At 45.3% G+C, this 15,215-nt stretch overlaps 2 protein-coding genes across 8 annotated transcripts in view; both read right to left on the reverse strand.

Moving 5' to 3' along the window:
- Positions 1-10,806, reverse strand: part of MTF1 (metal regulatory transcription factor 1) — a 41,825-nt gene extending 31,019 nt beyond the window's left edge. For both annotated transcript variants that reach the window (XM_059135041.1, XM_059135040.1), the window contains exons 1-2: positions 10,726-10,806; positions 8,691-9,149 (exon numbers count right to left, since the gene is read on the reverse strand). In XM_059135041.1, coding sequence (XP_058991024.1) covers positions 8,691-9,098 — 408 coding nt within the window. In that variant the 5' untranslated portion in view covers positions 9,099-9,149; positions 10,726-10,806. The remainder of the gene's footprint in view (positions 1-8,690; positions 9,150-10,725) is intronic.
- Positions 10,807-12,499: 1,693 nt separating this feature from the next.
- The window catches only part of INPP5B (inositol polyphosphate-5-phosphatase B), a 48,304-nt gene continuing 45,588 nt past the window's right edge, over positions 12,500-15,215 (reverse strand). For all 6 annotated transcript variants that reach the window (XM_059135555.1, XM_059135554.1, XM_059135556.1 and 3 more), the window contains 3 exons: positions 15,015-15,142; positions 13,598-13,709; positions 12,500-13,350 (listed from right to left, as the gene is read on the reverse strand). In XM_059135555.1, coding sequence (XP_058991538.1) covers positions 13,235-13,350; positions 13,598-13,709; positions 15,015-15,142 — 356 coding nt within the window. In that variant the 3' untranslated portion in view covers positions 12,500-13,234. The remainder of the gene's footprint in view (positions 13,351-13,597; positions 13,710-15,014; positions 15,143-15,215) is intronic.

Here is a 15,215-nt window from a genome sequence, read left to right on the forward strand (position 1 = left end):
ACTAAACCTCCTCAAACTGGATCGGAACAGGAAGTTGCAAAAAACATGTAAGTTTTCACAGTTACAGAGAAGAGGTATTGCAACATACGGTATATTTAAATACAAGTAAGGTTTATCATGCTTTCAAAAAATGTCGCAGGGATTATATTGTCCAGGGTTCTAAGCATACAGCAAAACCAGTCCATGCTCTCAAGCTCAATGTCAGAAGGAGAATCAAACAGAGAGACAAGACCAATATGGTATGAGAAGTTGGGCTGATAATGGATGTGAGAACAGAAGTACAGGGGGAAAGAATCTAACTTAGACATGGGGGCCACTGAGAAAGGTTTCTCAAAAGAAGTTATGCTCAAGCTGAATCTAAAGAAAGAGGTGACACATAATTCACCTTCAAAATTAACTAGCATTGTCTATAATATGGACCTAATGTCACTGACGATTCCACTGGATAATAAAGACTGCATTTCTTTAAAAGAGCTGAAGACTTGCCATCACCTTAACTTTCCTGTATGACCTCTAACACTTGTTGATTATTAAGCTAAAGAGCTGGGGGTGGGGGTGCACAGGGTAGGCTCACTGAGGACGGGGTCTAATGTTATAATGGGCAAGAAGCATGAGCTTTCAGAGAACTGATACTACTCAGGTGTTCTGAGTAGTTCTAGAATATAGAAATATTTAACAAAGATGACTGCCTGGTTAAGTCAACAGAATCAGAGAAGGAAAGGTAAATGAGACAAGCAAAAATGAGAAAATTAAAAACTAGACTCCAAGAGACAAAAGCTTAAAAATTTTCAGAAAGATAAAAAGGCTGGGTTTCTGCTGGAGGAAAAAGAAATGAGAGATCTAGAGAACTAGATGTGACCCTCCTCACCAGCCCCATACTCGAGGAGTCTCTGGTCCTGAGCATCCAGTGCACAAACATTCTCACAAATCAACAACTGGCCTGATCCTGATGGCTGTTGGAGCTGCCCATTCCTCCTCCCCAACCCTGGAGACTACCTACCCACCTCCCAGATACCAACTCTGTTCCCAGGCTGTCACTGATCTCATTTCTTCTACTGTACAATGTGCAACCACAGAGCTCAAAGTGGAAATTTTTTTTTTAAAGATTTTATTTATTTGACAGACAGAGATCACAAGTAGGCAGAGAGGAGGAAGCAGGCTCCCTGCTGAGCAGAGAGCCCAAAGCAAGGCTTGATCCCAGGACCCTGGAATCATGACCCGAGCCAAAGGCAGAGGCTTTAACCCACTGAGCCACCGAGGCACCCCTCAAAGTGGAAATTCAAGAGCTTTGACTGACCTCATTTCTTCAACAGGCCTCCCATTGCCTACCACCAGAGCTGGAGTCACACAATACTTCCCACACCTCAGCCTTTTACACTCGCAGAACTAATAATGCCTTCCTGCTGCCCCGTTTCAGGGCTAACAGGCTTCGGTGGCTCAGTCTCCCCTCTGTCCTTACAAAGGTGGTGTGTTATGTTAGAGCAGCACAGGCTCTGGCATCCAGAACATCCTCGGTTCAAACCTCATGTCTTATCACCTGCTACACTAAGCGTGTCTTCTTCATCTGTAAAATGAGGGCTACGGTACCTATTTCATAAATTCTTATGAAGATCACATACAAGCCATGCTGAAGCCCCTGCGCAGGCAGTCCGCGGATGCTGGCTGTCTGGCCCTCTCACCACAGCCGGCATATCTGGAGTCCTCGATCCTCAGCTCTAGGGGCCCTCAGCTTATAAAACAAGTAAGTCATGGGGATGCAGCACACGGCAGGATGACTGCAGGTAATGGTATCATACGGTGCCACCTGAAAGCTGCTGAGAGAACAGTTCTTAAAAGTTCTCACCGAGGGGCGCCTGGGTGGCTCAGAGGTTTAAGCCTCTGCCTTCAGCTCAGGTCATGGTCTCAGGGTCTTGGGATCAAGCCCCACATCGAGGTCTCTGCTCAGTGGGGAGCCTGCTTCTCCTCTCTCTCTGCCTGCCTCTCTGCTTACTTGTGATCTCTCTCTCTCTGTCAAATAAATAAATATTTAAAAAAAAAACAAAAAGGTTCTCACCGTAAAAAAAAAAAAAATGCAACTATGTGTGGTGACAAGACTTACTGTGGGGATCATTTCAGTGTGCACAAATACTGAATCACTATGTTGTATATCTGAAACTAATAAAATGTTACATGTCAATTATCTCGCAATTACAAAGGTGGCGGAATACCTGTGGCAAGGGCTGGTGCACACAGAACCCCACAGAAGGACTACAAACTTCTGATTATAAACAGAGGTTCACATTCCACAGCGATATTAATACAACAGCTCAGCTAATCAGAGGTTACTGGGAATTCTGCAGGCTGTCTCCTTGTTTTCAGAAAAAAAAAATGCTTCCCAAAGAGTTCCTAACAAAGGCCATTTTAACCTCTTCTTAAACAGGAGATTACCTGTGAACCTCCTTTAAGAACCCGTGGGCCCATGAGGAACAGAGAGTAAATGAGCATTCACTGAACCACCACGGTGAACCAGACACTGGGCTCAATGTTTTATGCACATACTGCTGTATATTTATATATGAATAAATCTCATCTAATCTTCACAAAATGCAACTGGGATATTTTTATTTCAATTTTACAAAAGAGGAAACAGAGCAGCTTGCCCAATGCCACACAGAATAAAGCAGAGCAAAGATGGAACCTAAGTCTAAATTATCCCTTTGCACATCACAGAAGAAATAATTTCAAGAATAGGCTTGATTTTCAAATGAGAAAAACATTAAAATTCAGGCTTTTTCTCCAATGTCCTACACTACCAAAATGTTAGCAATAACCAAGAGGTACAGCTTATATAAAATGTCAATTTGAGACCTGTTTATTCCTGAAGCACCATGCTATAAAACCACTATGTACACAAAACCACTCTGTCCCTCTTCCAGGCCAGGGGGCTTCAATGACGCAAGTGCCCACGGCTATGGAGAGCTACCACCACACATACAGACTTGCAGGGAAGTGCAGAGATGGCTTCTCCCCGTGGTAAATGGAAAATGCTTCCTGCCCCGGGTTCCTACATCCCTCCCCCCCAACCCTGCACATAACAGCCTCTGGCAGTCTCCCTGCTAGAGTCCCAGCCCTTCAGGGCAGGAACTATTTCTCTGTCCTTCCTGATCTGGGACAAAAGTAGGGACTCCATACGTAAAAGCTTGTGGAAAGAGTGAATGGCTCCTTAACACCAAAATTTCAAGCAGCAACAGTCCCAGTTCTGAATGGCAGTTCTGTGGGAGTTCAGAATGGAGCCTAGGAAGAAATGTAATCACAGTATGCGAAGACTAAAAGCAAGTAGCTCCCCTCTGGGAGAGTCAGCAATATCCAGGTTTGTCAGAGTGGATCCTTCCACTGCCTGAGGGGCTGATAATGAGGAATGAAATTGGAACTAGGTCTCCCAAAGTAAAGGGCGATTGCAAAACACCACAGTCAAAATTCTCCCTTTATTCTTTTTTTTTTTTTTTTTTTTTTTATTTGACAGACAGAGATCACAAGCAGGCAGAGAGGCAGGCAGAGAGAGAGAGGAGGAAGCAGGCTCCCTGCTGAGCAGAGAGCCCGATGCGGGGCTCGATCCCAGGACCCTGAGATCATGACCTGAGCTGAAGGCAGCGGCTTAACCCACTGAGCCACCCAGGCGCCCCGCCCTTTATTCTTATACTTAAAATTTGTCACACTAAAGAGGAAAAAACCCCACAAAACTCCTCTTGGAGTGTCCCTGACTAATATAGCAAGCAGCCTAATTCACAAAACATCTCTGTAACTGGGCTTCTTGGTAGAAAAAAAAAGATATTCTTTTCCAGTCAACACACCGGAATACTTTGGCACCTCGTGAAGAAATAACTGGTATGGGGTTCCCGGCTTTCTTCATACTTCCTGGCCAGCTATCGAGCAGAAAAGTGGCAGGGTCAGCTAGCCACAGGGGTACATTATGTTTACCAGTATGGTTCGTACAGAGGTGGATGAACAGGTAACTGGAGAGTCCTGGCAGGTTCTCGCAAAGGGAGGGATGCAAGAAAGTTTGGGAAATCATGGGCTACCTGAACCAGCGAAAGGAAACACAGCTGCTCAGAAACCCAGAGCAGGGCATTAAAGGAGCAACCCCCTTTAGAATGCTGACTTGTGTAGAATGACATATTTTGATCGGAAACTTCTCAAAGATACCCGCAGGTGGATGGTGGTTAAGACAAGTATGAGAAGAAGACACAAGAAATTAGAGTCAGAATGACCAGTGGGCCTGTGGAAGGAGGAGAAGACAGTATCTGCAGCCGAGTTCTGGTTGGTTTATTTTTACGCAAGACAAGCAAAAGGGGAAAAGTGAAGTAACAGGTAAGCCAACTACACACTACAGGAAACAAAAGAACAATCCAGGGTAAACAGGAAAATCAGGCTAAAATCTGACTCAGAAAATAAGCTGCTTGGGAAGCCAAGAAGACTAGTTATCAAATAATCTGATTTCTCAAGAGTAACACCTGGACATGGAGATGGAAGGAAAACACCGGGTTTTAAAAAAGGGGAAAAGAGGAGGTACAGAAATCATGAGAAGTATTATCAAGCAGTCATAAACATTGCCCTCTTTAGGCCAATTAAAAGGATTTAAGTGCCTCCCCACCCCCACCCCCACCACTGTTGAAGCAAAAGCTAAGGTAAGATGGTGCCTCAGGAAGGCAAGTCTCCTGAAGGCCTGGTCATTCAGTAACATTTTCAAAGACTAAAAGCCACTGATGCGGCGCCCTCCATCTCCAACAAACTCTGTATCAACTGATTTTTTTAAAGTTTCTAGACTCTTCCATGTAGGTTTCACAAACAGACTGGAACAATATGGTGGGATGAAAGTACAGCAAGCTAAATCCATAGTAGATTGAACAAAGTGTTCATGGTATCCTTCACCTTATCTACTCAACATGATGTTCAAGACCTAAAGCCATCAATGGATGGTAAACCAGTCTTGCAAGTACAGTCCCCAAACTATAACGGTTCAACCACACAGTGGTGAGGAAGCAATACACATCCAGGGGAAACTGTACTTCAGATTGTGAATCTGGATTCCTCCCAGTCTAGCAGTATGAGGCAGGGTACTTTCTGCTGGGCACTAGCAGTGAGCTGTGGTTCCCTGTCAGTCCCAACATCATGAGGGTAAACAACCAATATACTTCTAGCCATTCTGTACCAATACAGCCATTGTTTGTCACTTTCAGTACAGTATTCAATCAATTACATAAGCGGGTCAACACTGTATTACAAAATTGGCCATGTTAGATGACTCTGCCCAACTACAGGCTAATGTAAGAGTTCTAAGCACGCTTCAGGTAGGCTAGGCTAAGCTATGAGAGCAACAGGTTAGGTGTCTACAACACACTTTCCATGATATTTTCAACTGCTGATTGGTTTATTGAAACATAACCAAACCATGAGTCAAGGAAGATCTGGAGCCCGGAGTGAGAAAGTAACAGCTCATATAAGTGATTGCATAATATCATTCCCTCCCTACCATCTTCTCCTTTCCTGCCTAGATCAGCATTTCCCAAAATGCGTTCCACAAAAATACCGACCCTGGAAATGACACCTGAAAATGGTTTCCCAAGTTCAAAGTATTTGGAGAAGTCCGCATTTCCTTCCTTCACAGTTATTAACACACCAAAAGCTCTGAGAAATTCTGTAATAAGCCTCTATCTCGATTTAACTTAATGTTTCCCAAACATTTGTTCTTAAAGACTTTCACATAGTAATCATTAACTGAGGATGGCTTCAAGTTTAGGCTCTAAGCCATGTTCACATATTCTGTGCTAAAGAAATGATTCAATCCCCCTTGAGTTGCTACTACTTCATCACTCTTCCTCCAAATACCATAGTAAAACATACACATACACACACACACACACACACACACACACACACACACACAACACTTCCTGCCTCCGGTTTCCTCACCACCCACTCACTTCTCCATCACTGGAAATCTGGCTTCAGCCCCCAGTGCTCTACAGAAAGTCTTCTCATGGTGCGAGAGAGCAGAACCAATGGCTTCTGTCAATCCCTCTACAGGGTCACAGAGGAACAGCCCCATTCCCTGAGAGTCTTCCCTCGCCTTCTACAACACTGTATTCCAATTCTACCCATCTCTTTGACTACGTGATCTTTGGTTCCTCTTTATCTTTTTAGCCTTTACATTTGCAGACCAACTCTGACTCCTCCCTTGAGTAAACCGCCCATGCATGGATTGAACCCTTTGGGAATCCTGACCTAGTTTTCAACTTCAGATCCACATTTTCAATGGGCTTCTCAACCTGTTCACTTTACTTTTCCTCAAGGACTATACATTCACTATACTCCAAAGAAGCTCATCAGTCGCCCACCAAACTTCCTCCTCTTCCTGATTCCTCTCATGATCTATTTCCAGATGGTGAGGCGAGCAGTGGAGTCTGCCACTTTCTCCTCAGCCTGACATGGCAGTCGAATGGCCTCTGTTCATGCACCTACCACGGTTTACTCTAGCTACTCAACATCCAAGTCTTGAAGCTCCAACAATCCTCTGTGTGGCCCCTGAGCTAAGACAGAGAAGAAACCCGACATACTTGGAAAAATGGATGAATCCACTGAATCGTACCCAATTCATGGCTCATTCTTCAAACGCCAATAATATATAAAGTTATCTTGCAGTTCAACAAAAGCTCTGGATTCTTTTCACTTACAAGACCATTATCCTTCATCACACCCAAATGAAACTCTATTCTAAACTACAACTACCTCCTAACTGGGCAATCAAGCTACCACTGCTACAAGAGTAGTATTTCATAAGGTGCTACTCTAACCACATCACTCCTTAGCTCGGACACATTCAATGGTTTCCCACTATTTCCAGAACACAGTCCAAACCCCTTAGCATGTTATCACTGCCTCACATATCTGGATCTCTGCTACCCTTCCATCCTTATTTTCAATACTCCCTAAGCCCTGTGTTCTAGTCCAGGAGTAGGCGCACTCCAGCCAGTGGGTCAACTCTAGCCCACTGCCTGTTTTGTAAATGAAGTTTTATTGGAAAACACCCAATCAACATTTTGAGCCAGATCATTCTTGGTGGCAGGAGGCTGTCCTGTACATTGCTGAATGTTTAATAGGATCACTGGCCTCCACCCACTGGATTCCAGTGGCACTTCCCCAGTGTGACGACCAAAAATGGCTCCACACATTATTAAATGTCTTTTGGGGAACAAAAATGCCCTCAGTTAAGAACCACTATTCTAGAGATTTCCAAGTACAAGCTAAGAGTAAGTATGATGTCACTGCTAATAAAATACAAACTATACTGCAACTGTAGGAGAGTGTCCAGATTAGGAGGTAAGAATCACACAGTATTCAGTGCTGGTTGCCTCACATTTGGGAGAATGTGCTCAACGGTGAATTTTAAGAAGCCTTTGGATAACTAGAATTCACATAAGCCAAGGTGACCAGACTGAGGAGAAACTAGTGAAGAATGTCACAGAGGAATATTTAAGTAAATCAAGGCGATCAGCCTGTACAAGACAGGATAAAGAGAAAGCCATGATCTTTAAATATCTGTTATCCTGTCACAGGAAGGTTTAACTTGCTGTAGTTCAGGAAGGTAGAACCGGTGGGCAGCGGCTGCAGGAAGGCAGGTTTTTGGCTCTATACAAGTAAAAGCTTTCTAACAATCAGAGCTGGCCAACAAATGCAGGAGGCTGAGTGGTGAAACATCGTGCTCTCGTCATTCTGCAAGTGTTCAAGCAAAGCCTGGATGAACTCATGGCAGAGATGCTGTAGAGAAATTCCTGCCTGAGGTGGGAGGTAGGACGAGATGGTTTCTCTCAGGCTGCTTCCAACTCTGAGATTCTATGGCTAGCAGTGGAAAAGCCATATGGCACGAATAATAAAATTCTCCAATTCCAAGACCTTAATTACAGCATAAGAGAAAAATACTTTGCTCAATGATTTACCCTATGTCTGTCTGGTAACATCTTACATTGAGTCCCTGACGCTGCGACTACCAGTTATCTGTTTTTTTCTAATGGACTTGTAATCAGTTCCTAAATAATGTCTATCACTACCTTTAAACCGTATCTTTCATTCTGCTAATGATCACCACACCGGTACAATTTGTACAAGGCTTTATAGTTTTCCAACCATCGTGACATACATTGCCTTACTCACTGTTGCTAAGTACGAGCATGAACACTTATTTTAGATAACCTACTCTCATTTACTGTCTCTTGCCTGAATTTCTTACAGAAGACAGCGAGGCCTTATTATTCATCAAATATTCACTATGAAAATAAAGCATACTCTAGGCAGATACTCATCTCCAAAACAAACCATTTATCCACACCCCAGAAATAAGCCAAATCTAGTTATTTCAGCATCAAAAACATGGACTTACCTCAGTGAGATTTTATTTATATTTTATTTATGATCTGGGAAGGAAAATTTGAAACATTGTAATTTAGCTTTCCCAAATTTCAATGTGGCCATACAAACTAAAAAGTTCCAGAAAGCAGTCAGAACAAAACATGAAGCACATGTGTTGCTGACAAGTAAAGCCACTGCAGGTCCTCATTCCGGGGACTCCTTTATTCCCCAGCTAAAACTGCCAACACAAGTTGGGTAAGAACTTTTCTCCAAACCTAAACTGGGCCCTCACCCACTGTTTTACTTACTTCTTTACGTTTCGTTTCTGGACATTCCGACTGCAGAGTGAGAGTTGCACCTTCGATATTTCTTGGCATGGGCGTGGAACCAGGGTTTATTGTTAAATGAATCTGATCTGGTGAGATAATGTGTTGCACATAACCCTGGGACATTGCTTCATGATCTATTAGGTGAAAGCCCTCTTCACCCCCTACTAGAAAAGGCAAGTGTTCTCCACACTGTCCATCGTCATCTTCATCCTCCAAAGTGCCAGGGTCCTGCTCAATAAGAACAGTTGTCCTATCATAAACAGTTCCAGATGAGGAAGGCACCAGTCCGTTTTTGTCCACAAACCTGAGCATCTTGTCATCGGGGGTCAGCTCATCTTCCTCTGCTTCAAAATAGATGATGTTGTCGTCTGGACTGTGTTCCCCCATGGTTCAAACGTGCTCAGCCCAATTGTGAGAAATGGAAAGATAATGACTTGTCTGCAATAGGACAAAGCCAGAGTTAGAGTCAAACCCAAGACTCATTTTTCCTCTCACATGAAGAACAGGTCAAAGTAAATGAAAATCATCTTCCCTGGGAATAATTTTTTTTTTAAATTTAACTTTGAAAGCATCAAGTCATTTTAAAGGATAAGCAATGCCTTAAAACAAAACAAAACACTGAAGAAGTAAGTAGCAGTTCTTAAGACCCTCCAAATCTGCCTTACTACCAAACAATTCCTGAAGGGGATAAACGGCATACCACTTCAAGGCTGAGTTGTTTTAAGTCTTAAAGTAAGAAACTCCAGTCACATATCCTTCAGATTAGACCCTGGGGCAGTGCAGTCTATTGCAGAAGTAGAATTTTGGAGGCAGGATCATCTACCCACAAATCCCAGCTTTGCCACTTACTACTTGAGTAACTTTTCTGTGTCCCATTTTTCTTATAAGTAAGGTGGAACTGCTAGTTACTTCTCGCAAAGTTATTACGCAGAGTGAAAGAGATAATGTATGTTAAGGCACGATGTCTGATTATTATAGGGAAAACAAGTGTGAATTCATTCCCTCCTTCCTAGAACAGATGTTTCAGCTTCTGGGTAGGAGGGCAGATCCCTAGTCAGGCATATTCAATGAAGATCATTTTATCTGTTAACCTTCTAAAACAATGTGGTATCCACTAGAACCTATGCCTGTGTAGTGTGCTCTCTGCAGTGAGGGAATGGTGAATCTTATTTTCGTTTCTATTGCCCCTAGCACAATACAATGACACTAAGAGTTCAGGAGATGTCAGCTAAGTGAATTAAAGACCTGCAGATATACTCTCTTGGGAAGACACACTCTCTTGGAAAGATACATTTTCTGAAGCTTTCCTGTTCTGGATTAGTTCTCTTTCCTTTAGCTGCAAACATACAGGTTTTGGCAGGCAGAACAGAACTGAAAAATAATAATCAGCACATCACTTTTAGTGTTCAGTCTGGCTTTGCACTTTTTCTCTTCTGCCCTGAGTTAGAAAGTGAACCTTTACGTAGTGGGGCGGCGAGACAGAGAGGTATTTAGCAGAGACAGGCCAAGGGATCAGATCTGGGAGGAACCAGCCCGACCCCTTGCTCTGGCTTACGCAACCCGGTAGATGCACATTTCGCTGCATCTGAGGAGAGATAAGAGCACCGGAGGCCCCACAGGGCTTCCCTGGCACCATCAGCGGCTAAGCGGAGACCAACTGTCCGGAACAAACAAGACCAGGAGGTCTGAGGGTGGCATACGAGTACAAACGGAGCACCCTTGAGAGAAGGCTGGGCAAAGGAAACTGACTGGTACAGCCCCCAGACGGGGCTACACAGAAAAATCTGAAGACAGGCTGGGGGTCTCCAAGCCGGGCGAAGAGGGGCAGGGTCCGGGTCTCCATGGAAACAGGGAAGGGGGGCTGGATACCCATCCCTATGGAAACGGAGGAGGGGTGGGGTCCCTATGGTGACCAGACGGGGGTCTCTACTGAGAAATGCTTCAGGAGGGAGCCTAAGTCCCGCCCCCCCCCGGGAAGCCCCCAGCCCAGGCCGCGTCTAGTTTCGCCTTTTACCTCCGCGGCTCCCGGCAACGGCGGCAGCGGCAGCTTCTCCCCTCCCCAGCGGCACCATGATTGCCCCCACCTTCCCTGAACGTCACTTCCGCTTCCGCTTTCCGGAGGAAGGAGGAGATATTGGCCCCGCCTCTCCTTGGCGCTTCTAATTGGTTTAGGAGGTGTGGGGGCGGAGCCCGAGCCTCCAATTGGCGAGTAGAAAGGGCGGGGCGGGGCGGGGTGCCGCGGAGAGATCGTGGGGCCTTAAGTTCGTCCCGCGCTCAGCAGTACCGCCGTGTTCGCTGTCTACAGGGTGCGGATGCGTCCGCGTTGTGGCGCCAGACGCGAGGAAAGGGGGTCAAATCTCCACAACCACTAGGGGAAAAGTAGCGTCAGCCCGGCTTGCGCCTGCCGCCCTACCCCTGGCAGTCCCACCTGTAACGGGAAGGACCCCAGTTAGCCCTCCTAATGCCAGTTCGAACCCTAAAGGGGAGCCTGCGATGCTGTGACCTTCCCGGCTTTCTACCTCTAGTGTTGAGGGGAAGCTGGGACTAACCAACGTTAACGTAGCGGGTGGGGTCAAGAAAGGAAGATGGGATCCAAATGGCAGAACCAAACTCAGCCAGAGGACGCCGCTGCTTCTCCCCCCTCCCACCATGCCCTCCCCCCACTCGCTATCACCGGACGCCCCACTCCTTCACTCTCACTGTTGGTTCCAACTTTTTCCCTGCTGAGGACTGCCGGCTTCCACAGGACTCCCGCCCGGGCCAGTCGGCGTCACCTATTTCCCATTCCCTTTTTAAAATTTTGACCATTCAGCCTGCATCTGAGTCAAATTTCACTCTGCCAAGGAGTGTTGGTGTCCCAGAGCCCAAGAAAGGACTTTGCACGTACGTGCCTTCCTTAGTCTTTATTTTTAAAATTAATTAATTTTTTTTTTAAATTTTAGAGAAGGAACATGAGTGGGAGAGGCAGAAGGAGATGGGAATCTCAAACCGACTCTGCCATGAGCAAGGAGTGACAAGTGGGATGTGGGGCTCGATCCCATGACCCTGAGATCACGATCTGAGCCAAAACCAAAAGTCAGGGGCGCCTGGGTGGCTCAGGTTAAAGCCTCTGCCTTCGGCTCAGGTCATGATCCCAGAGTCCTGGGATTGAGCCCCACATCGGGCTCTCTGCTCCGCGGAGGGCTTGCTTCCTCCTCTCTCTGCCTGCCTCCCTGCCTACTTGTGATATCTCTCTCTCTGTCAAATAAATAAATAAAATCTTAAAAAAAAAAGTCAGATGTTCAACCAACTGTGCCACCCAGGCGCCCCTCTCCTATCTTTTTTCAATGCCTGTTACATCTGTTAGAACCTCCCAGTAGCCACTGCCTGATTTTCCCATAAGCTACTTCTCTAGAATATTCAGAGTGGGACAACTCTGAAACTAGATTAGAGTTAAGGTGTTCAGGTCATGCCTGTACATCTTTTGCTTGAAAGCTATGAATGGTGATTGTTACCCACCAGACAACTGCCTCTTTGGTCCCCTGACCAGTTGCCCCAATGCTTAAGCCACAAAAGGTCCAGCAGCCATCTCTTAAGAGACAGAAACAGGGCACCTGGCAGCTCAGTCAGTTAAGCATCTGTCTTTGGCTCAGGTCATGATCCCCCCAGTCGGGGAATCCAACCCTGAGTAGGGCATTCCACTCAGTGGGCAGTTCAATTCTCCCTCTCCTCCCCACTCATACTCTGTCACTATCTCTGTCTCTCTCTCTCAAAATCTTTAAAAAAAAAGATTAAAACATACAAACAACCACTGTTAAAAATACATTTATCATTAAAATATATTACATATATGAGAGAGGGGATGCATCATATACAGTTTGGAGGATTATTGACCCAGAAAATTCCATTTGTTTCCCCAAACACCACTTTCTTCGGTACCTTCATTTTTAAGCCACTGTATTGCCCTCAGAGGCTGAGTGGCCAGCCCCAGAGTTGTTTAGCCACATCTGAGTAGTAAAGGGGGTAGGGTTTTTATATACATATATATACACATGTCCTTAGAGCCCTGGAAGCATCTGGGTGACTGTGATCTGTTTATCCAGCAGATTCCACTCGCATTCTTGCTGTCCAATTCATTCTCTCTTTAGGACCCCAAAGTTTGTTCAAATATCTGTTCAAGGGGAGCCCAGCTCAAGCTACAGGGAAGGCACTGACTATGTCCTGAAGGCAGGCTTCAGTGAGTGAGCACAAGAAACAGAGTTATTTAAAATCTTTAAAGTTTAAAAAAATAAATCTGTGTTAAATAACTGAAGTTGAACATTGACAGTCGGTTTTATTGTGGCGGATTTCCCCCATGTCTTCAGAACTCAGAGTGACAGGACTGTGACAGCCATGGTGGGGCGGGGGTGGTGTCAGGGCTCAGGAAATAGGCAGTTGCCGCTTTTGCTTCCAAGACGCCTCACATCTTGTTGTGGTAGTTCTTGATCTTAAACAGGTGGGGCTGGTAATTGACTGCTTCGAGTAAAAGAGGAGAGGAGATAGGCTCAGGGTGAGTTGCAGAGGAACAGGTGAATAAATTCTTGAGCCTTCTTCTTCTCTGCCATGTCAGGCTTTCGGTGACCAGCTGGGTTTCGAAGCAGTAAGCTGCCAAATACACTAGCTGCATGAAACACACAGAAGACAAATGATTCAGTAAAAGAAACGCTACTAATTCTTGTGTTGTTGAGTTGGGAGGAGTACCTGAAAGCATTATTTTCTGCTGGGAAAAAAACTGTGTGAGGGTAAACTCGGCCCAGAGCTAGAGATTTTAGTTCCACTGCAGTGGTCTTGGACCTTCCTCCAGCACACTTCTCATAATTAGTCTCTCAATATACAGAGATCTTTCCCACAGAGACTTGACTACTTACCTAGAATATTTTCATCCAAGTGATTTTTTGCTGATTTTTTCAGCAGTTCTCGCAGAAATGCCATCAAGTAGTTGAAGACATTTTGGTGGAATGTGGGGAGGGTAGAAATGACCTGAAAGAGGGAGAACGGGGATTTGTCTTTTATTCATTCATTCAATCATTTGTCAGACATGCTGTGTTCCAGGAGCTGAGTACATGATCCAAGGGACATGAGTAAGACTGTGCACAGGAAACTCCGATCACTTACCACTTGGCACAAGAGTCAAAAGAGAAGCACAGATCAAGTGCTTTGTGAATTTAGAGCTCAATAGCTGAACTATGTGCTCTCAAAAGGTTTATGGGAATAGAAGACGTTATAAGCTGGGTCTTGAATATAAGACAAAATTGGACCTGCAGAGGTAAGGACTAGGGCATTTGGGGCAAAAGAAAGTATAAAAAAATGCAAGAGAAGGAACACAGTGAGATAAGGAGAGAGAATACACAGAGAAGTCAATTTTTAGCAGGACACCCCTTGAACAGGTGCTAAGTCTGGAGGGATGGATCAGGCTAGAACTCAATGAATACTCCAACTATCTGTGTATCATCATTATCACTTAGGAGGCTTGTACAAGATATATTCCAAAAGAGATTCCAATTCAGTGGATGTGGGGTGAGGCTCTGGAACCTGTATTATTAGCAAGTTTTCTAGATTATTCCAACATGGCCTGTTACATGTGTGAACCATTAGGCCAGACGGTTAAAAGTCTTGCCTATTTGTTTAAGAAAATCATTCATTGAGGGGCGCCTGGGTGGCTCAGTGGGTTAAGCCGCTGCCTTCGGCTCAGGTCATGATCTCGGGGTCCTAGGATCGAGTCCCGCATCGGGCTCTCTGCTTGGCGGGGAGCCCGCTTCCTCCTCTCTCTCTCTCTGCCTGCCTCTCTGCCTGCTTGTGATCTCTGTCTGTCAAATAAATAAATAAAAATGTTAAAAAAAAAAAAAGAAAAAGAAAAAGAAAATCATTCATTGGCAATGGAGAGCCAAGTGTGATTTTTGACCAAGAGTGATGTGATGAGAGCTTTAGAGCATGTGGTCTGATTGCGGTATGAAAAACAATTGAGCAGAGGGAGAGCCAGAACGCAGAGCTTAGAACCAAGGTGAGTGGATGAGAATGGAAGACAGGTGACAGATCAAGGGAACTGGGCATGGGGGAGGTGAGCAGAGGACAACTCAGGAATGACTCAGGTTTCTGGGATGAGTCACTGGAATTCAGGGTGAAGCCACTAAAAGAAAAGGGGACGTGAGAAGAACAGGTTCGGGAAGGAGAGCTATGAAGCTGAGCTGCTAGGACACTGTATTTGAGGAACGGCGCCCACTCTGTTCCCTCTGGCCCTGTGAAGCCCAGGGCTGCCGTACGTGAACGCTCAATGCTTCCCCTCACCTGTTTACTCGCGGTGTAGTTGCCAGAACATTCCAGGCAGCTATGGTAGGTGCTGTAGCAGATGACAGGCTCTGGCAGGCTCTCCAGGAAAAGCAGCAAGGCTTCAGCTACGGAATGATTGCTGGCGGCTTTTGGCCCATCGTTAAGGAACTGGCGATGCCATGCCGTGGTTAGGAAAAGGCCCAGGAGTGAGCACATGCC

Source organism: Mustela lutreola, chromosome 10 (genome assembly GCF_030435805.1).
Source record: "Mustela lutreola isolate mMusLut2 chromosome 10, mMusLut2.pri, whole genome shotgun sequence".
Classification (NCBI taxonomy): Eukaryota; Metazoa; Chordata; class Mammalia; order Carnivora; family Mustelidae; genus Mustela; species Mustela lutreola.